Genomic DNA, 22,246 nt, shown 5'->3' with positions numbered 1-22,246 from the left:
TATCTGATTCCATGACCACACTAGCGCTTCCACGAATTTAAGAGGGGTGAACACAGTTAATTATAACCTTAAGAGGCTACATATTAAAAATAAATAAATAAATAAAATAATTAATTTAACGTGATTAATGTTAATCAAGTACTTTTAGGCTTTTAACATGTGAAAATCTACTTCTAACTTACAGAGAAGATTACGTTAGAGAACATGAAAGCCATGGGTGATATAAAAAAAAATAATGCTTATAAGTTACTGACATTTGGTTCGCATAAAACAAAGTAATAAGCATTCATTTTTGGCAAAATCTGCCGAAAGGCACAGCAACACGATCAAATGTGTTAAAGTTGAGCAAAGAAATGAAGAGTAGTCAAGCAGTCTACTTCATGAAATGTTTGTGATAATATTTTGTGGTCAATTCGTATTACTGTATTTCAATATGCAGTGATGGCATGTCAGTGAGACAAATAAATATTATTACACCTCTCCAGTGACATTTCCTCAAATTAAATCATCATGACGTTACTGTGCACAGCATCAGTAAAACGTTAAGAATAATTTAAATACCAAATTTTAAAACAGTCACTGCTGATTACAAACTAACATTAAAGATAGGCTTACAGAAATCCTGAATGCATGATAATATGAAGATTTATTACTCACTGATGTCGAAGCACTTCCAGGTTGTCAGAGATGTAGACAGGACAGAATATGTGCCATCAAATGAGCTCTTGTGCAGTCTTTGTTGGACATCAAGGTAGTATGTTCACCCACACTGTAAAAAAAAAAAAATCTGTTATTTTACATGTTTTTTTTCCCAGAAGCTAGGGTAATAGAGTCATTTGGTTAAGTGGTTTAAAATAATTGTATTTATTAAATACTTGCTTACCCATATATAGATGTAAAAGTAACCAAAATAAATAATTCATTAAAATGTGTGGGATACTAAGCATGTTTGGTCTACAGAGAGAAGTAAACATTTACTTTAAGCATTGATCCTAATGAATCTATTTCTGAACTACATCCAACCTCGCCTCTGAAACAGCATTTTTGAGCATTTAGATCAGGGGTGCTCAACCCTGTTCCTGGAGATCTACCTTTCCGCAGAGCTTACCTGCAACCTTGATCAAGAACACCTGTCTTTATTTACCAAGTGCTCCTTCAGATACTATTTAGTTTGTTTAGTTGCGTTTGATCTGGGTTGGAGCTAAACTCTGCAGAAAGGTCGATCTCCAGGAACAGGGTTGAGCACCAATGTTTAAGACAATAAAAAATAAGACATCTAGATGATATTATATTCAATCATTATTCAATTATTATATTCAATCATTTGTGAAATTTAAATGACTTATATTCAGTATATACATAACATAAAATTAGAATAAGAATAAAAAAATAATACTCTATGCCAAATAAAATACTTCAGATCTAAATAAAGCAGGTGTTTTACCTAAAGGTTCCTTTCCTCCAGTTAGTTTAGTTGCAGATCCCTCCACATCTGTGCTTTATTTGGTTCTTGACTTAAGAGTAACTGGTCTCACATTCCAGGTCCATCACAATTTGAGCTAGAAAGACAATATGGCAAAAGACAAGACACATTTAAATAAGTCTCAGAATAAAATATTTAAAAGGATAGTTTACTTTTCTGCCACCATTACTCCATGTGTTTTAAATCCATTTAAATTTCTGTTGAACACTAAAGCAGATATTTTGAAGAATGTTAGAAACCAGAAACTATTGACATCCATATTTGAACCAAATTTCTTTAAAAAAATATACGAGTTTGTGTTCAATGGAACAAAACAAAAATCTAACTATTTTGAAACAAGTGGAGGATGCCAAAGATGCCATTATTTTCATTTTTGGGTGAACTGTCCCTTCAATTCAAGTGTCACGCATTACTCATAAAAACTGATGTATCGCTTGAGGAAAACTAAATCAAGTACCTCCTGTGAGCAAGCAGAATCATTATGCCATTGTATTCAGCCAACTGACCCAGCCGAGGCTCGAACCAGCAACCTTCTTGCTGTGAGGTGACAGCACTACCTACTGTGCCACTGCGTCGTTACTGGAAGAAGAAGAAAAAGAGGTTGTACATGAAACTCCTCACAACAAATCTGTGAACAACTTGACATTTCAAAATCTAATCAAAATGATAAAGACATCAACATTACCTTGAATAATCAAGTGAGGAGAGATTGGTAGCATCAGTTTTTCAGCATCAATTGCTGTAGTTGCAAAAAAGATAAATATAATAAGAGTAAAATAAGACTTAACATTTAATAATCTGTATGGGGTTCAAATAAATTTGTATACAAATCATTCCCTACACCTGAACACCAAAAATAAAATGTACAATTAATGACACAATAACGTTATACAATAAGCTCATTAACCAGTGAGAAATAGACAATTAATATGAATTATGTTAATATTAACGTTAGCTTAAAAGACATCAACTGAATTTTATTATCAGCTCAATTTAATAAAACAGTTTAGACTTGTTTCATTGTGAGTTTAGTTTGAATAACTAACTTACAGTTTACAAATTTAACCATAATGATAACTTGGTCATAATGACCACATGAAGACCAGAGCTTACCTTAACGTTAAACATTTAACTTTTCATGGTGACTTTGCCTTCATCTCAGTGTTGTGCTGAAATAGAGAATTCATTAATGCAGTTAACCCCAAGTAAAAGTTACGTTTTTTTTTTCAGGTAACTTAACGTTACTATGGTCAAAAACTCACTCAAGATAAACTCACTGTAATTACCTTATCTAATACCTCGCAAACACTACAAACACGGTCTGGCGTCGAATAACGTGACATAAGTACCTAACTTACAGTACAACTAAAGTAACTTGGTTAATTATTTTAAATTACACACACACTACACGGAAATATACACAAAACAATCCTTTAACGAACAGAATTTGACTTTTAAACACTTACCGAGGATGAATTCACTGGAAGAAAAGGCGACAGGAGGATTTCAAATTAGAAGAGCCGTTGCTTGCCTGGTGAAGTTCAAATCGAGTCGGCTCGGCTTTATGAATCGGCTCCTTAGAACAGTAAAGAGTCGAATCCGCCTAAACCGATTCCTTTTTGTATATTATTGTAAGACACAACAATGAATCATTACTATTTCGTTATACTGCTCGGCCACACACATTTATACACATATTGCTGAATGTGCTTGTGAACACGTGTGATAAAATAATTCCCGAGCAAACGGTTCAATCCGATTCGGTGTCGTTTGTGTGCTGAACCGAACCAGTGCAAACGTGGTATTGATAAAATAGTAATATTGTTTTTTTCTTCTCACTTTACCAGCGAAAATATTACATATATCTGACATTAACAATAAGAATAAGGTTCGCTTGAAGTGTTTTGAGAATTAATATTTTTTTCTCCCAGGGTTCATTTCACACCAACAAGCAAATATAATGGCGGATGAGAAAAGCCAGATCATATCATAAATATTGCGTTTAATATGTCACGAAATGAAGTTTTAACAGTTTTTTATGCGAGAATGTAGTTCTTCCAAACTTAAATCTGTGGTTTGTTTATAGATATCATGTCTAATTTTAAGTGTGCTTTGCCGATAGGGGAGATTCTGACCTCCAGGGGTTGACGGCGCTCCATCACTCATGTATCCGGCAAACCTCATGCTTTAATCGGCCTAGACATTATTGAGACATGCCCTGTCTTCGATGACTAGATAATAAATGTGTTATGAAATAAAGTTTTAACCGTTTTTCATGCGAGAATGTAGTTGTTTTAAACTCAATTCTGTGGTTTATTTATTAAGATAGTGCGTATTTTAAAATGTTGTTTTGAAAATGCGGAGATATGTGACCTCTACGGTGGCCCATGGGTGCCCAATATTCTTGAATCCTAAAGCAGGTTGGTCACTCTGACATTTAAGCTAACTTTGAAATCATTTTGTGTGTTTAACAGTCTTTGGTTACGTGAATCAATTTATTTTTGTTCCAATTTACGTTTGGTTTAGCACAAAGTTATGTTTATTAAATATTATTTAATATTTCCATGTTGCCTTATAAAGTGCACCCACAAATGGAAAACCAGGGGACAGTTTAATGCACTGAACAGTCTGAAGAAACTGGTTAGGTTATTTACTTCACAAAATAATTTGGCTAAAAATAAATAAACATAATAATCATAATATATAGTGTGTGTGGAGTTGTTCTTGGTCATTTGCAGTACTGTATTTAGATGCACAGTAACGGATTTTTCCCCAAAATTCATTATAAAATCTACAGTAACATACTGTTAACCATGTTTACAGTATAGAAAAGTTGAAAAAACATTATTATACTGTGAAAACAACAATATATACAGTAACACACTGTGCACAGCTTATACAGTAAAAAACTGTTGAGAAAAGCAGTATAATACTGTGAAAACAACAGAAATCGTTTACAGTGTGTATTTTTTTTAATAAGTTTGAATTTCATTCATTCATTCATTTTCCTTCGGTTTAGTCCCTTATTTGTCAGGGGTCACCACAGCGGAATGAACTGCCAACTTTTCCAGCATTTGTTTTACACAGCGGATGCCTTTCCAGCTGCAATCTAGTACAGGGAAACAAATTATTTTCAATGAATAAAATTTTTATAAATTCTAATGTAATTATGAATTAAAATGTGATAAATTACATCAGCTAAATATCAGCCACTGGCCACCCTGCCTTCCAAGATATCAGTATTGGCATCGACCTTTAAAAAACCCATATCAGTCGACCACTAGTTAAATTAAAATATCAGGAGCCATGGGTAGTAAGTTTTGTTTTATACTCACAGTGTGCTGATAGATGTTAACGTAAGTCTTATGAATCACCAATAACAGTAAATCAGTGAGTTTTATGCATCACAGTTTCAGCTAAAAATCTTCTTCAATGAAAAAGGTAATGTTCATCAGGGATGGCCTGAGGGGTGAAGTTCACTGCAAATGTATTTATTTATTTGCTTGTACTATTCTTATAACATAAATTAGAACTTAATGTTCTTGTAAATATGATCTTCTAAAAAGAAATATACATTTTCAAAAAGCCCAAAAACGCAACAAAAACAACTTTGAATCCACGACTCCACATGCTTCTGCGCAGCCGCAGCCAAAGAGGTGATGTCATCATAGCCAACAAACTTGCCATGAGATTTTCCAACCGTTGCATTAATTTATTTATTTTACTTCATTCTCTCTCTCAGAGCAGCACATTGTGGATTTTCGCTTTTTCCCTCTAGTCAGAGTGGAAACAATGAGAGTGTGCCAGCTGCAGACACAGACGCAGGAGCAAAGAGAGCTTTTTACTGCTGTTCTGAGTGGGAAGAGAAACAATAAAGAGACTTCAGTAGGTTTATGACTACAAGAGCAAATTCCTTATAGATGCGATAGCAGCTAAAGTTCCCGATTCAGCGCCTCTGGTGTGCTTTCCTGTATTATTATGAGGAAATTAGTTTTTTGTTTTTTTTATTGAGGGATTGTGGTTCAAAATAAGGGTAAAAAGGTGTTTTAACAAAAGAGTGTGGATTAAAAAAACACCCAGCAGAGAGTAAAGCCTACTTTACACATTATATTCTGTTATACTGACAGAATAGGAGTAGCACTACAGTAGCACATAGTTTCATGTTGCTTTATGATGCTTCCAGAAATATGAAAAGCCATCATAAATCATAAATACAGGTCATGCGGAATTAAGACTGTTGAATTCAAGCAACAGCTGTGTCTGAGAAATGGACTGTATTAAATCACTAGTTAGATTGATTAACTATAATCATTGAGACAGGTGTTCATTTTATTGCCGAAAGTTTGATCATTTCTATCAACAGCATCTTTTCCCAGACCAAAAATAGGATAACTATTAATATAATTTTTTTGTATTTTATTATTATTAATATTCTTAAATGTTTGGAGAATATGTCCAACCACTGACAGTTAATATGTGTTTCCATTATGTTTAAACCCTAGTATCTTTCTTATTCACACGTGAATGGTTGATTTTCCGCTTCTATTCAAAGTTTAAAATTGTAATTATACGCAGAATTAATTTTTGCATTTATGAATAAACCAATGTTCTGCCCCAGCTGTTTATGATAATAAAATCACCACTTCCAAGGAAACTACTGTGATATAATATTAAATTTTAGAGTTGTCTTTTAGAATTATTAAAACAATATGAGATGATCTGATAGACATCAGTGCTCTGTTTAATGAGGAATTTAACTAGTAAATGTGTGCATAAAAGTTTATGCAACTTTTTTTTTTAATAATGCACATTGGTGTTTCTATTCAGTGCTTTTTATCCAATATAAACTTTAAAAAAACAGATGGATGGAAACAGTTTATGATGGTTTTGCTTATGTTTCATTAATCCTTTACAGCTGAACTTGTTCAATTTTAGTCAAGTAAATGACATTTAGAATGACAAATATTTATAACTAAATATTTAGTGAAAAACAGATTCGAACTAAACAATTTGACTAGAATAAACTAGATTAGATTTTCAGAGTAAAATAAATATACATATACAGGCAAAACAAAACTAATACCCAAACCAAATCAACAACTCATCAATAAATAAACTATTAATTAATAAATCACTGATGAAACTTATGGACGTATAGCATCTATGTTCATGTTACTAGTACTTATTTTTTCAATAAAGTACTAGTATCTTTTCAATTAAATTTACTAATAGGTCATTAGTTTGTGCTTATTTGCTAGGTACTAGAACCATTTTTATTATATAAGTTCTTATTTATAACATGGCCTACTAATACTGATTTATTAGAAACCAATACCTATTAAATTGACTGTAGTACCAGCGTATTAATTAGAATGATCTTATATGAACATTTTACTAAAAATCATACATTTTCATACAAATAAAATTACATGAAGCAGTATGAATTAGCCATTTTTCTGACAATAAAATAGTTATGTTTCCTAATGCAATAGTACTTATTCCTTTGATACATCAAATCATTAGACATTACTTACTTATAAGATATTATTAATTACTAACTATTAATACTGGTATCTAAAATGTTATTACTAGTGTCTATGATTGTGTATATGTGTATATTATCTAATTAAAAAGTATAAGCATCTAATGAATGGGAACTAGAACCTAATAAATAAGAACTAGTAGGCTCATAGTTTATTTATTAATTTTGAAAATTAGTTGGTTTGTATGAATAAGCAATAATAGCCATTATTATCAGTCATTGTATTAAATAATAGCCTAATTAGCCATTGTATAAAATAACAGCCAGAACTAACCGGCGCCTGGTTTTTACTAGGTGGCACAGTGGTTAGCACTGTTGCACCACAGCAAGAAGGTCGCTAGTGCGAGTCCTGGCTTAATCAGCTTTCTTTTCTGTGAATTTTCTTTTCAGTCATTTCTGTGTGGAGTTTGCACATTCTTCCCATGTTTGCGTGTGTTTCCTCCGGGGGCTCCGGTTTCCCCCACAGTCCAAAAATATGCACCATATGTGAATTGGGTAAGCCAAATTGTCCGTAGTGTATGAATGGGAATGAGAGTGTATGGGTGTTTCCCAGTGATGGGTTGCAGCTGGAAAGGTATCTGCTGTGTAAAACATATGTTGGATAAGTTGGTGGTTCATTTTGCTGTGGCAAACCCTGGTTAATAAAGGGACTAAGCCGAAAAGAAAATGATTGATTGAATGAATAAAGTTAAGCTGACTTAATTGTGACTTAAGTAATGTGACTCAGTGTAAGTAAGAATTACTTTTTCTACATTAGTAATTAGTACTTAATTTGACAAAGTTACGATTACTTAATTGAATTAAAGCAGCGAGACTGCATAATTCATTAAAGTTAACCTAACAAATTACTTTTTACATTGTAGTATGTACCCTGACTGGGTCAATTGGCATTTCTGTTTGGAGTTTGCATGTTCTCCTCGAGTTTGCGTCGGTTTCCTCCACAGTCCATAGACATGAGGTGTAGGTGAATTGGGTAAGCTGAATCGTCCGTAGTGTATGTGAGTATGTGCAAAAGTGTGTGAGTGTTTCCCAGTGTTGGGTAGGATGCTGGAAGGGCACTGCATAAAATATGTGCTGGATAAGATAAGTTGGTGGTTCATTTCGCTGTGGCAACCCGATTAAGGGACTAAGCCGAAAAGAAAATGAATGAATGAATCAGTGTAGCATGTAAACAGCAAATAGCAGTCTAGATGTTTATTAAGTATGAACAATCAATAATAGCCATTATTATTTAGGCTTATTAGTCATTGTATAAAGTAATAGCCTAGGTAGCCATTGTAAATTTTAAGCTGACTAGCATTAGTAGGCTATCTAATGAAAAATGTAAACAGCAGCCTAATGTTTTTTAAGTAGTAGCATGAAGAAGCAATACTAGTCATTATGCTAATAATAGCAATAATAAGGAATAAACAGTATATTGTTATTTAATAGAAAATAAACAAAACAATAATCAAATAAAAAGTATTTGTATGAAAATATATGTTAGTACGTTAGAGCAGAACTAAATGTTACAATGGTTCGCCGTGGTTACTTTGCACGTTTGTTCTGAACTCGATAGGTACATCAACATTATAATAACGTTACATGCACAAGAAGCACACGTGTATTAAACATGTAAACAAATACCGAAAAGCAGCTCGTTTTTCTTCGGAACACAGTGTAACGTGCTCTAAATCCCTTCGGCGTAGATTGTATTAAACACTTGAGTGTGTAGTAGGCTATATATTTGTCCAAAAACTCCGTCCTGACAGAAAGAGTGTAGAAATCTTTCGAAGCCCTCAACGAAGCAAGCGCCCACCTCTGGCTGAATCTGGTTTGAAGGGAGGAGTCCGCACGCGCAGTATTAAGGCATGAACCTGGTCTCTCCATGAGAAGAACACACCCATAGAAGGCAGTGGAAAAGAAAGAAGCCTGGAAAGACCATTAAACATAGAGCTAGCAGTGGACTTCCTTTATTACCAAGAAGCCCCGTTCGTCTCTGAGGGATTTAACGGCAAGCAGTCACACTGATACCCTGCGTGTGGGCATCGCGGACGGTGTAACGTTACTTTTGGGCTGTGTGAGAGATCCGGATCATTGTTGACATTGCAGAAGACCGTCTACCTGCCTGCTTTTATTGCTGTCAGATACTGAAGTGAGGCGAAAATGAAGAGCGTCAGGAGCTGTATTGGCACACTGGTTGTGCTGGTACTGTTTCGGGTGGGAGAGATCGCAGAAGCGTGCAGTTGTTCCCCGGTTCATCCTCAACAGGCGTTCTGCAATGCTGATGTTGGTAAGTGCGTGTCAACAATCCGAACGATGCTACGTCACAATGCAAAATTTCAAATACGTTATTCTAGAACCAACTACGAGTTTTAGAACGCGAAGAACGCACGGGTATTGTTTGATGCTGCAGGATAGAAACATACAACTATATGCGATTGATTAGGAGCCTACATATGTGTTCACTGATGACAACAACAAAGTTCCAGGCTGCTCTGGTGCTGCTTTGTAGGTGGAATCAAAAGCACGGGGGCTGAGGGGGATCACAGCTGGATGTTTTAGTACTCTTTTGCACAAACAAATAGCTCATAAAAACAGAAGCAAAACATGCCAGCTGTCTTTAATAGAAGAGGCAGCTCTGCATCTTGTAGATGTAGACTTAAAAATTGAAGCATGTTATTAAAAAGCCCCATAGTCTTTGTTTACAATATTTGCATTTATTTATAATAAACTTTGATTGTTTTATTTGTTGTATTAAGATCTTCAGATTTTAAGTATTTCAAGCTCATAAATTTGTAAATAAAAATACATTTTGAGTTTTAATACTTGTTACAAAAAATTCAGAACAGCTTTTAATTTTTATATTTCATGCATATTTTAAAATTACATATTTATTGTGATTATGTTAATATATATATATATATATATATATATATATATATATATATATATATATAAAATCTAAGATTTTGTATTAGTCTGTTAAAATTGTTGTTGTTTTAATAAAAGTAAATATGTTTTATTAATTTAAGTTATTTTAATCATTTAATATTTGACATTAGAAAATGTATTCTTTTATGATAGTTTATTTTAATCAAACTATTTATGTGTTCATAATTTGAGTTATTCAGAACAGAATTCTATAACTTTAAGGAATTTGTCTGCTATCGCTGTCTCTGTGAAATATTAATCTGTTTTATCATGTTAATAACAATGTCATAATTAATAATAATGTTTATCTGCTTTGTTTGGATTTAAATCAAATTAGTTGCTACTCATTTATTGGTTGTATCTGAATGCATTTTCAGTGTCTTTTACCTTCAGCACACACATAGCAGTCCTGCAGCCTGATCTGAATGACGTTTTGAGGCCTGTTTATATCTATTTATATCTGGCTTCTCTTTTTCATTCCTCAGAAACAACTCATTATGTCTGGGTTTAACAGAAAGCTTTCAGCTGGCCTACATACACAGCCAAAACAGTACATTAAGGGTACCCATCCAACATCACACTGACTCTGCCAAAGCATTTGTTGGATGCAGATTGCCTGTTGCATGAGAAAATGATGCTGAAATGTTGTTTAGCAGAACAACAAATGTAGAGGTGAAACTGAGGCCTGTTGTTGAAAGACTGAAAACATTGACGCATGACGCATATATATGGCTCTTACTGACCTGTAGATTCACACTTACTCACTGTCTCGCTGCAAGCAATGGTGTGATTAGAAGGCTCAATTTTTTCTGCTAAAAATTCATACAAATTTGGAAACTGTTATGAAGGCTAGGGGTAACATTTCAAATCATAAAATTATATTTTTATAGTGTTAAAAATGTTTTCACAATCTAAAGAATAGTTTTCCACTTATAAAAGAACCATAATAGAATTAAATGCTTATATTACTGTTAAATATTCATGACGGAACCATAAACAGCAATAAAAAAACTAATTCTTAAGAGTGGCAGTTCTGTCAACTGGCCCAAAATGATTCACCAATGACTCTGGATAATCATCATCATGAATCTTTTGAATGACTCGAGAATGATGAGTCCTCTCAGGGAGTGATTCGTTCATTCACACATGCGCACATTTGTGCAGGTGGAGTAGAAGATTAGTTCCTCTTTCGAGTCTTCTGTCAAGTTTAAGTTGTTTGTTCATCAAGTGAAAGACAGAAGTCAATAATATGCAGTTAGAGCCAGAAAAAGATTTAATCCGTTCATCTCTCGAGTCCTTGGTTTGAGTAATTTTTCATCACCTGAAAGACAGAAGCCAATATTATGCATTTAGAGCCAGAAAAAGAGTTGATTCGTTCATCTCTCGGGTTTAAGTCATATCTTTTTACATGCTGTCACGTGATGAGCAAACTCATCAACAATCAGAAGACTCCAAAGGTGAACAAATCATGCCTCCTTTCGGCTCGGACTGTGTAAACTGGTTAAGCTCATATGGGGCTGTAAGTGTGACTTCAATGCACCCCTCAAATTTGAAGACCTGTCAGAAGTGGTGAGCTGAGCTAATCATAAACAAAAGAGCAGGCAAACAATAAATGATTATTTTCTCTTTCTTATAGCACTCTAGTTATGACTTGTTTGTATTATGATTAATGTTTGGTGTAGTTGTAGATGAGTTTGAAAGCAACTCGCAACATTTTACTAATATTTTAGGCAAATTGAACGAAATGAATGAAATGACTCTAAAAAAGATTTGTTCACCTCACTGAACGAGACTCAAAAGGTCTGAGTTAGTAAAATGGTCCAAACTTCCCATCAAAAATACCAACATATGCCCATTCTGATAACGTAGCCCTATATACATTTCTGGAAATTGTGAATTATGTTCCCAGAAGTACGGATGGCTGCATTTTATCTTTAAAATAAATGCTACAGGGCGGTATGATGCCATTACCTTCGTATGGACAGCTTTTCTACTATTACCGGTTTTCCAGTTAGCTCGCCATGTACGTCAGCAGACTTGAAATGCGATTTGAGATGTTGAGAACGATTCCAGAAAGTATCAAATATAAAATAAACAAGTAAATAACTGGGTGAGAATGTGGTAAAATCTGAAAACGTGGTAAAAATCACATCAGGGTTTTTCTTTTTCTTGATTGCTTTTGAAAATAGTTGGTTGGGTTTAGGGAAGTGGGTGGGCGGGTCAACCAATACAATTGGTTGGGTTTAGGGGGAAGAAGGAGGGTGTGTCAGTTGATCACTCAGTTATTCAGTCAGCCAACAGTGGTCTCTGGTGGATTTACGTGAGAACAGTAGGCAGGAATGGCACTTGTGAGAGAAATTTAAGATCTTACAAAGCATACAAAAAGTGTAAACAAAACCTACAAAAAATCTAGCTCCTGGGATAATTTGGTGGTCTCCAGAAATGTACATACTGTAGAAGCACGTTTTCAGAATGAGCCTGGGTTGACTTATACCTTGGTTTGGAAAAGTCAAGGTTTTAAAACCACCAAAATTTTCTGCTATGCCGTTCTTAAGGTGTAAGTCTTTTTTTTTTTTTTTACATTTTTTCCCCCTTTTTTTAAGACAGTATCTCCAGCAGAAAAAATATCCAATGATGGCATTTTAAAGAAAAAGAAAATTTTTGATACTAATGAAGACAGCAGAAATCAATGATTCATTTGAATTATTCAGCCTGACATATTTACTGCTTTAAAATACTTTAAATGTTTCTCAAAATAAAATATATTGTGTTCAAAAGGGGAAAAAAGTTTTTTTTTTTTTCCAGACATTTAAAAAGAACAGATTTTAGACCAGCAATCACAATAGTGTTAAACGGCAAAGTTTTTATCCAAGGTTATCATACTGTCAGAATCATGTACCGGCCCATGATAAGACTAGTGTATCATTAAACTTCTAAAACTACAAGTTTTTTCATAGATTGTTTTTGGCAGTCATAGAAGAACTATTAGGGTTCCACAAAGAACCCTTTTTAAAAACATTTAAATCATCTTAAGAAAATGTTTCCACTGTGAAGAAACTTGAAATCTTAAGTTTCCAAAAATGTTAAACTATCAACTCCAATTTAGAACCTCGACTTTTAAGAGTGTAAGTGTATATTTGTGGTGACTTTTAGATAAATGTGTCTTCAAATGAAATCAAATAGTAAAACAGAGAATCAAATGCAGATGAGAGCAAAGGGAGGACAAGAGCGCTACTGACTAAGGCCTTGATTTCCTGTGCAACTGGTCTCTATTTCATTTTTCACTCTGATGGAGAAAGCTGAGGCATAAAAAATTGCAAGAATGTTTTGCATCCCACTGGGGTTTTCCCTCCCAGTTCATACTTAATTCAGGCACTGTCCAGAGATGATTAGCTAGGTACGCCTGCCCGCTGGAGCAGAACCCAAGCTCTGTCTTGAGCTGGGAATACAAAATAAGACAAATCACACACTCTTAAAGTGTTTTTGAGGGCTTATAGCTTGCTTCGAATGCTCCTCCAAAACCGTCAAAGAGCATCTGACATCTGGCCGGTAGGTCTGGATGTGCCAGAGAGGAAAAAGCAATGAAAGTCAAGGACCTTTTAGAAATATGCATGGCATTCTTAAGACAGTGAGAAAAGCGCAGTCTTTTGGCTGCACCGCACGCCCTTGCCTCAGCTCACTGGCTTTGAACCAGTGCTTCTTGGATCAAAAGGGAAGGTTTTTTTCCATCTGTTTGTGAAAAGTAACTTTAGTGGCTCGTGTCTTTCCTGATTGCAGTGAAACTGAACAGGCTATTAGGCGGAAATTAATTTCACACTCATATTTCATGACAAAACTGGGATTTCTGCATATTAAGGCCATCCTCAGGATAAAAAGGAAAAATAACTCAGTGGCAGCATATACACAACATAAAAAAACAATAATGGTCCACGTACTGAGCCTTGCGGTATGCCATAAATAGTAATAGTATCCAAACCAGTTTCTAATAAGGTTTCCACGTGCCATGCTTAAAAAGTCATGTGGATTCAGTTTTTCGTTCTCAATGGGAGTGACACAGCCCTATTATTTACCTCACAGTTCAATGTTATTGAGTCATAGATGAGCACAACATGCTTTTAGAGAGTCTGAACAGTGACAGGACTGTCTCAGGATTGAAAACTGAAACATGAGCAGTGCCACTAGACTTTTTTTCCTCTTAAGCTTTTAAAGTCTGTTGTCCAGAACGCATTCCAAAGCTCAACATGTTTGTTTGTCTCCAGAACCACTGAAAAAAAATCATTCATTCATTGTACAAATCGAGGTCAGCTGGGAAATATACAATCTAATCAGAATTAGGGTAGGTTATTTCTAAGCAGGGAGTGAAATGTGTGGGAAATCAACATGCTTTAGAACATTCCAGATATTACTGTGAATAGAAAAGCATCTGTTTTATCTTAGGTCTTATTTGTATATGTTAAAGGTGCAGTATGTAAGTTTGTGATCCAGAGGTTGAACTAGGTATTGCACTCCTGGATTAAAACACATGCAAGCGCAGGTTGCCAGATTGATGAAATCAACTGGAGTTTGCCTGACTATCGAGACTAAAGGCTGATTAAGGCTGATTTAAGTCATGTTCTGAATAGAAGCAACAGCAAGCGATAGAAGGAATATTTTCCATATTAAAAGATGTTTTTGTTCTAACCAACACCTTAAATTTCTAATTTAGAAAACTTGCATCTATTCTAGCTTCTATTTCTTGCAGCTGAGCAACAGAAAACTAACAATGATCTCCTCAGCTACACCTCATGTGCTTTATTCAGTGTTAAATACTAATAATGTGAGTTTGAATGCCAGCTTACATCACATTTATTGCCATACTACTGAAAGCAGCAGCAGATAGTTCACTTCAGATCTTGAAAATAAAATAAACCGTTTGAAATTGAACTTCAGAACTGTGACTCCAACACATAACAACACATATAAGTGATTCAGCATCTACATTTAATAATGTTAAATAGGTTTAATAGGTATTAATTAGATTATAAGCCTTACCATTTCATGAGTAAGTGCACTATTTTGTGCTTCTGAATAACTGTATTTAAATTTCTGTCGTGTTTCATCTGGTGCCAAACTGCTCATCACTGCAAATCTCGTCACATAGCCTGTTGTTAGGACACAGGGTTTAATGTAACCTGCTCAAGATAACCTGCAACAAGATAAGTGCACATAATAAAATGCAATATTTGGTGAAATCAATTCAATTAAAAATGTTTTGTTTTAAATGCTTTGGTTGATTAAACAAATTTAATTTCAAACTAAGCTAAAAATGTCATATTAAAGAAAGAAAGAAAGAAAGAAAACCCTTATTAAATGCATGTGCTAAATCACTATTTTGTAATATCAACTGCAAAAATACCTCAGCAAAATATTTATTTAGGCAAATCATACGAAAATGTTGATCATGATTTTACTGAATGTAAACGTTTCTGTGCAGCACAAATTTCTAAGCATTAAGGTCTGTGCACACTGGGGCGCTTTTTGCTTGCATTTTCCATCGACGTTTAACGCCTCGTGACTAAATAAAGGGCGCCAATGTGATCGTGCACACCAACGCGCAAAACACTAGGCGTAAAAGCGTAATTTTTTTAAAAACGCCTTCTGCACGTTTTTTTGTTTTGACGTGCCACTTCTCCACCTATCAAATTGGCACTTTTGTTCATGTGCACGGAGCTGCTGAAGTTAACAGTAAACAGCCCTTGGGGGCACTCAAGTTGCTTATTGCACTGGTGAACAATAATCATTTCTTCATCGCTAGAGCTGCTACTTGAACCATCCATGCTTGTTCGAATCGCCAGTAACTTTAACAACAAGCGTGTCAACTTTTCTGTCGTCTTCTTCTGTGTTACAAGTGGGTGTCAGAAGCTTAAAGTTGTTTAGCACTATCTAACTTCAAGAAGTGATTTTGCATAGTCTTCTGCTCGACGCCAGTGAAAATAGCTTGGGTTTAAAGCCGGAAAAACATCTCAAAAAACGCTGACGAAGCGCAAATTCGGTCCTGTAGGGCCAGTGTCCTGGAGAGTTTAGCTCCAACCCTAATGAAACACACCTGAACCAGCTAAAAAAGCTCTTACTAGAGACTAGAAACTTCCTGGCAGGTGTGTTGAAGCAAGTTGGAGCTAAACTCAGCAGGACACCGGCCCTCCAGGACCGAGTTTGGACACCCCTGCTTTAGACTATGCAATGCCAATGTAAAAAAGAAATAGTCTCCACCATTTTGGTGTCTGCATGAAATTATAATGAAAAAGGCAATTTTTTAATGGAAAAAACTATAAAATGTGTGCTTAAAAAGTTTCAAATAATTTTAGCGAAAATAAATATTCAATATTTTGGAAAAATAATGTTCCACTGTCATTTAGCGTAATATATGTAAATGGCTAATTCTGACCTAGAGTTGGTTCTTAGTCTTTTTAAAAGTGGCCAAATGATTCTCGTTCTTAAATTCACCTGACAAGATGTATTTTGTATAATAAATAAAATTAAACTTTTGCTTGGCCTGTGAGATAGAAGTAACAAAAACCATTAAACGTCTCATATATCCAGTTTCAACTTATATCCAATGCCGCACAGAGATTATCCCACTGCCTGCCTTGTTTACCTGGGAAATAAGTCAAATCACACAAATAAAATGGGTTAATATTTATGTTGACTCTACACAAGACCTTTGGATTTAAATTGCCCCATTTTCTGTGATGTTGTTTGTACTGTATAAACTGAAGGCCCAATTATATTTGTCTATTTGTCATCTACTCCAAATATTTATCCGTCTGAATGCATCTGAACCGTCTCGTGAAAAGCATGGTTTCAAGTCTAACGTGTGCAGTACTACAGACTGTAAAACAGGGTTGTGATGGACATTTGAGTGATTGGAGGGTGGTGTTCAACATTCCTGAATACAGATGAGCTGAGGATTTATTAGCTTGAGAGTGAGGAAGTTGGAAAAAATGGGATAAATTGGAAAAAAAGAGAGGAATTAACAGTGAGGTATGCCAAATGCACAAACATTCCTCACAGGTAGCGCTTTTAAAAAGTTTAGTGTATCCAAAAGCCTTATGGCAGGACTAGAGATTTTTTTGTGACTGCAGTACTTGGACACGCTAAAACAATGGTGGTCATTCATGAAGAGTAACAAGAGAACAATAATGTAAAGGAGCAGACAGACTAAGTATGAAGGATTTAACATTTATGTGTGGTGTCTAGCCGTACCGATTAGCCATACTGTTCAGATTGGCTAGAGCAAATAAGCTACTGTATGTTCCCTTGTGTGGTTTTAAACATTCATGCTTTTCTTCTGTTGTTTGCTGGTTACCTTTGGCTGGCCAAGCTGACAGCCAGCCATTCGGCTTCATTGGTCTGTTAGTCAGGGCTAGTTGGTTTGTTGTGTTCCAGATGTCACCTCTTGTTGGATTGAGCTCATTGGCCCTTCTATAGCCTGTTTCCACTGAGTGGTACAGTACGGTACAGTACGGGTCGGTATGGGTCAACTTTATCAGGCTTAACTTTCCACTGCCAGTAAGACAGAAAGTTTCAGTCAACGTCATTCTCAACTCGAGGAAATGTCAAAGTAAAGCTGTACGACTCGTTCACATATCATATGAGAAGCAATTCTCACAAAACAGATGCTCTATACACATAAATACTTGTGTATAAATGTTCATTACTAACCTTTCTATGAACATAATTTGATTATAACTGCAGATGAATGATAGGGCGAAACAGCCTACTGTAACATCTGTGATCATATAAAATAAATAAATAAATCAATGCAACATATCTGAACACATACAGACGCTTACAGTCTCCGATATGTTACCAATTACAGAAAAAGTACACACTGCATAAATTTTAGGCCCGTGCACACTGGGAAGCTTTTTGCTCGCATTTTTCGTCAACGTTTTACACTTCATGACTAAATAAACGGCGCCTATGTGATCCTGCACACCAACACTCAAATCGGCAGACGTAAAATCGTAATTTTAAAAAAAAAACCTCATGCTGGTTTTTGATTTGATGCTCCATGTCAAAACCTTCTCCACCAATCAGATTGGCACTTTTGTTCACGTGCACGGAGCTGCTGAAGTTACAGTAAACAGCACTTGCAGGCGCTTAAGCGCAAAACTGTCAATGCGAGCGCATATTGAAGAAGATGCCCAGAGACTAAGGCCGTACTCACACTAGGTACAGTTGCCTCGAACCGGGCCAAAGCACGCTTATCCCCCCTCCCGTCTCCCCCGACGGCCCGCACTCACACCACAATCGGGCCTCGGCGCGCTTACGTCATCGCTGCTGTGCTGTTCAGTGAGAAGCGCTCTCACTCAGCAGCACAGTGGAGATTTCTCTAGTTATATCGTTTCAGTCGTTTGATATGCAGTGACATGCAGTCAAATATGTCGCCGAACAGTCCTTAGGGATGCGGTGACACGCATTCAGATATTTCGCCGAACAGATCCGCCACTTTTGGTGCTCATAATCATAAAGCTCTCGTGCTGCAAGAATGAGATCTGCTGAAGGTGCGCAGCTGTCATGCTGTGAGGGGTTTTCGTCTTTAATAAACTATGGCAGTTTGCGTTCACTGATCAGTAAGAATGATTAATCAATCCATATTCGTACCATGCTCAGGCCCACCTCTTCCAACTGGGCCAGGTCCAGCCAAGTGAACCGTGCTTCAGCGCACTCACACTTCTCAAACGATCCAGGGAACGGGCCTGGGCACGGTACGGATGGCATAGTGTGAGTAGGCCCTAAATGAACGTGAATCTGCTTATTGCACTGGTGAACAATAATCCTTTCTTTATCGCTAGAGCTGGAGCTGCTACTTGAACTATCCATTACTACAAGCGTGTCAACTTTGTCTTCTTCTTCTGTGCAACAAGCGGATGTCAGAAATTTAAAGTTGTGTAGCGGCATCTAACGTCAAGGAGTGATTTTGCATACTCTTCTGCTCGACGCCAGTGAAAATCACTTAGGATTAAATTCGGAAAAACGTCTCAAAACGCTGATGATAAATGCAAACGAAAAGCGTCCCGGAGTGTACGAGCCTTTAGTCCTTATTTGTCTTAAAAAACAACACGAAACATATAGCCCAGTCAGTGCAAACCTCTTATCTGTGTCTTTATTCTTCACCAGCACATGTAACCTCTGTTAGAAAGTAATTCTGTCATTCAGGGTCATTATAATAGGTCCATAATGTAATGATAATAGTTAACCATGGCAGTTTGTTCATGTTTTAGGATGCTGACAGAATCGTGTGCTCTGTTTTTTTTCTGGCTTCTCCTTTATTTTTTTGCACTTCACTCTCACGTTTGTCCGTTTCTGAAAGGATCGCATGTCAGAAACACTTTAATAATAACATGCACATTATTATCATCAGCTCAAGAAGTTAATTATTTCAAATATAGACATGTGGCGAGCGCAAGCAAGCTCTCTGGAGAAAGTGAAACCGCTCGCATTTTTAGACGGCCTCGTAAAACAAAATCAGGACTTGAAAGAATTTGTTCATTTTGGCTTTGTGACCGTTCATTAAGACAACCATAAGGTTTGTTTGAGCTCTGGTCAACCATGGCCTGTTATTTTATGTATATAGTATTACGATGTAATTCAGCTGCACATTTGGCTCCGTCTTTTGGTACCCTTTTGCCAAAAAGTGTTATGGTATGGTACGGTTCACTTTATGGTACATTTTGACAGTGGAAATAGCCATAAAAGCGTACCGGAGCTGCAAGAATTTTGAGGAAATCAATTAATTTAATCCATTTTGGAATAAGGCTGTAACAAAAAAATGTGGACAAAGTGAAGCGCTATAAATTATTCTGCATGCACTGTTGATTGTACTTGCTGTTTGTGTGACCAAATTTAATGATGTATCCCAAGAGAACAAGACTATTATCTTGGTTATTCAGTTCAAACATACACGGCGTATTTGATGTCATAACCAAAGCAATCAATTCCACCTGTTACAGAGTATAAAGATCTCGTCAGATCTCGTCTGGAAACGCTCATCTTCTTTGCTGCCTCAATGCAATAAGACAGAGCTCATTGCCACATTTAATAGTCCCAGACACGAGCAATAAACACTGGAGAAGAACTCACACTGCTTTTCTTTTGAGGGTAAAACAGCGTTGTTTGGAGCTTAAAGCCAAGCATTTGGTCCCTTTTGGTTGTAATAAAAGAGAAAAGTTTTCAAGAGCAGAACGTTTGTTGGGAGGTTTCTAAAAATAGTCAAATATGTAAGTTCTGTCCAGGAAATGTACCTCCCACAGGCGGGATATGCACCTCATATGATTCATTTTTGATATCTGAACCTCATATTTTATGTCACTGCAGTTTACAGTACGTCAGATTGTCGTGAACATGTGACTTTTGTAAGCTGCATGTCAGACGATATTTTTCTCCGGCGTGGGTGCACTGCCTCACAAATTTCTGACAAAGAAACAGCTAAATGTGACATCTTTCCCCATGTGTTTTGATAAAAATGTGAAATCAGTGGTATTTAAATGCAGTCACCAATGGTCACACACAAACCAGTGTTTCTCCACATCCTGCCATGCCCGCTCTGCCTGTTTATAAAGCGGACAGCATCCGAGCGTCAAGTTGTCCAGTTCTCACTTTATCCACATTGGTAAACCTCAGAGACTCTTGAGAACATTTGCACTGGTTTTATTGTATAAGCAGTAATGAGGATGCACAGAAACCTAACGAATGCTGTCTACTGTGCATGTTTTCTGTTCTGTGCTATGAAATGCAGATTCCTTTAAATGTCAAACAATAACATTTGGCAGTGTTAATCAACAACTGATCTGTTTTTTTTTTTTTTTTTACATTGCTGCATGCAGTTCTCGTCATTTCTTCTTTTTTTTTTTTTTTTTACTGCAAAAGGAAAATCTTCACACTTCTGTTTCCCTTACGATGAGTAATGACAGTTCAGATTGCAGAATTAAAAGTCCTGTTGTTTTCTTTATAAAGAGGATTTTAAACAATAAACCAACAAACATAGACCCTACATAATGTTAGTCTTTGGTTCACATTTGTTTGTTTTTTAAATAACCAAAATGGTTATTTGTAGGTTATTATTTTGCAACCATAAAATAACATCCCCATAACATTTCCAGCAGGTAATTTATAGAAGGTTACAGGGAGTTTATATGTAAAATACAGATTATATGTTTATACCTAAAAATGACTTTTATTATACCTCCGCTAATGCTTATTTTCAGGCTATTATTTTGCAAACAAAAACAACATTTCCAGAACGTTACATGGAGGTTATATTTAAATAACCTAAATATAACTCTTATTACATGTTCCCTAATGGTTATTTTTAGCTTATTATTTTGCAACCATAAAAGAAAATTTCCATTACATTTCCAGCAGCTATTTTTAGTTTTTATTTTAGTTATTATTTTGCAACCATAAAATAACATCCCCATAACATTTCCAGCAGGTAATTTATAGAAGGTTACAGGGAGTTTATATGTAAAATACAGATTATATGTTTATACCTAAAAATGACTTTTATTATACCTCCGCTAATGCTTATTTTCAGGCTATTATTTTGCAAACAAAAACAACATTTCCAGAACGTTACATGGAGGTTATATTTAAATAACCTAAATATAACTCTTATTACATGTTCCCTAATGGTTATTTTTAGCTTATTATTTTGCAACCATAAAAGAAAATTTCCATTACATTTCCAGCAGCTATTTTTAGTTTTTATTTTAGTTATTATTTTGCAACCATAAAATAACATCCCCATAACATTTCCAGCAGGTAATTTATAGAAGGTTACAGGGAGTTTATATGTAAAATACAGATTATATGTTTATACCTAAAAATGACTTTTATTATACCTCCGCTAATGCTTATTTTCAGGCTATTATTTTGCAAACAAAAACAACATTTCCAGAACGTTACATGGAGGTTATATTTAAATAACCTAAATATAACTCTTATTACATGTTCCCTAATGGTTATTTTTAGCTTATTATTTTGCAACCATAAAAGAAAATTTCCATTACATTTCCAGCAGCTATTTTTAGTTTTTATTTTAGTTTTTTGGCAACTGCAAAATAACTTTCCCAGAATGTTTCAGGGAGGTCATATGTAATTAACCTAAAAATAACATTTATTACATGTTCCCTAATGGTTATTTTTAAGCTATTAATTTGCAACCATAAAATAACATTTCCAGGTTTCGGAGAGGTTATATTTAATAAGCTCAATATAACCTGTATTGCATGTTCCTTAATAGTTATTTTTAGGTTATTATTTTG

The 22,246-nt window shown here is 35.4% G+C and overlaps 2 protein-coding genes across 2 annotated transcripts in view; one reads left to right on the top strand and one right to left on the bottom strand.

Annotated features, from left to right (window-relative positions):
• cyth1b (cytohesin 1b) overlaps positions 1–22,246 on the bottom strand; it is a 195,023-nt gene that overhangs the window by 148,914 nt on the left and 23,863 nt on the right. The gene's annotated exons all lie outside the window — the stretch shown is intronic.
• The window catches only part of timp2a (TIMP metallopeptidase inhibitor 2a), a 44,378-nt gene continuing 31,082 nt past the window's right edge, over positions 8,951–22,246 (top strand). Inside the window, 1 exon segment of the mRNA NM_182874.1 lies at positions 8,951–9,297. Within this exon segment, the coding sequence (NP_878294.1) occupies positions 9,171–9,297 (127 nt within the window). The 5' untranslated portion in view covers positions 8,951–9,170.

Source organism: Danio rerio, chromosome 12 (assembly GCF_049306965.1).
Source record: "Danio rerio strain Tuebingen ecotype United States chromosome 12, GRCz12tu, whole genome shotgun sequence".
NCBI lineage: Eukaryota > Metazoa > Chordata > Actinopteri > Cypriniformes > Danionidae > Danio > Danio rerio.
Note: the sequence above shows the minus strand (reverse complement) of the source record. Positions and strands in the feature narration are given on the sequence as shown.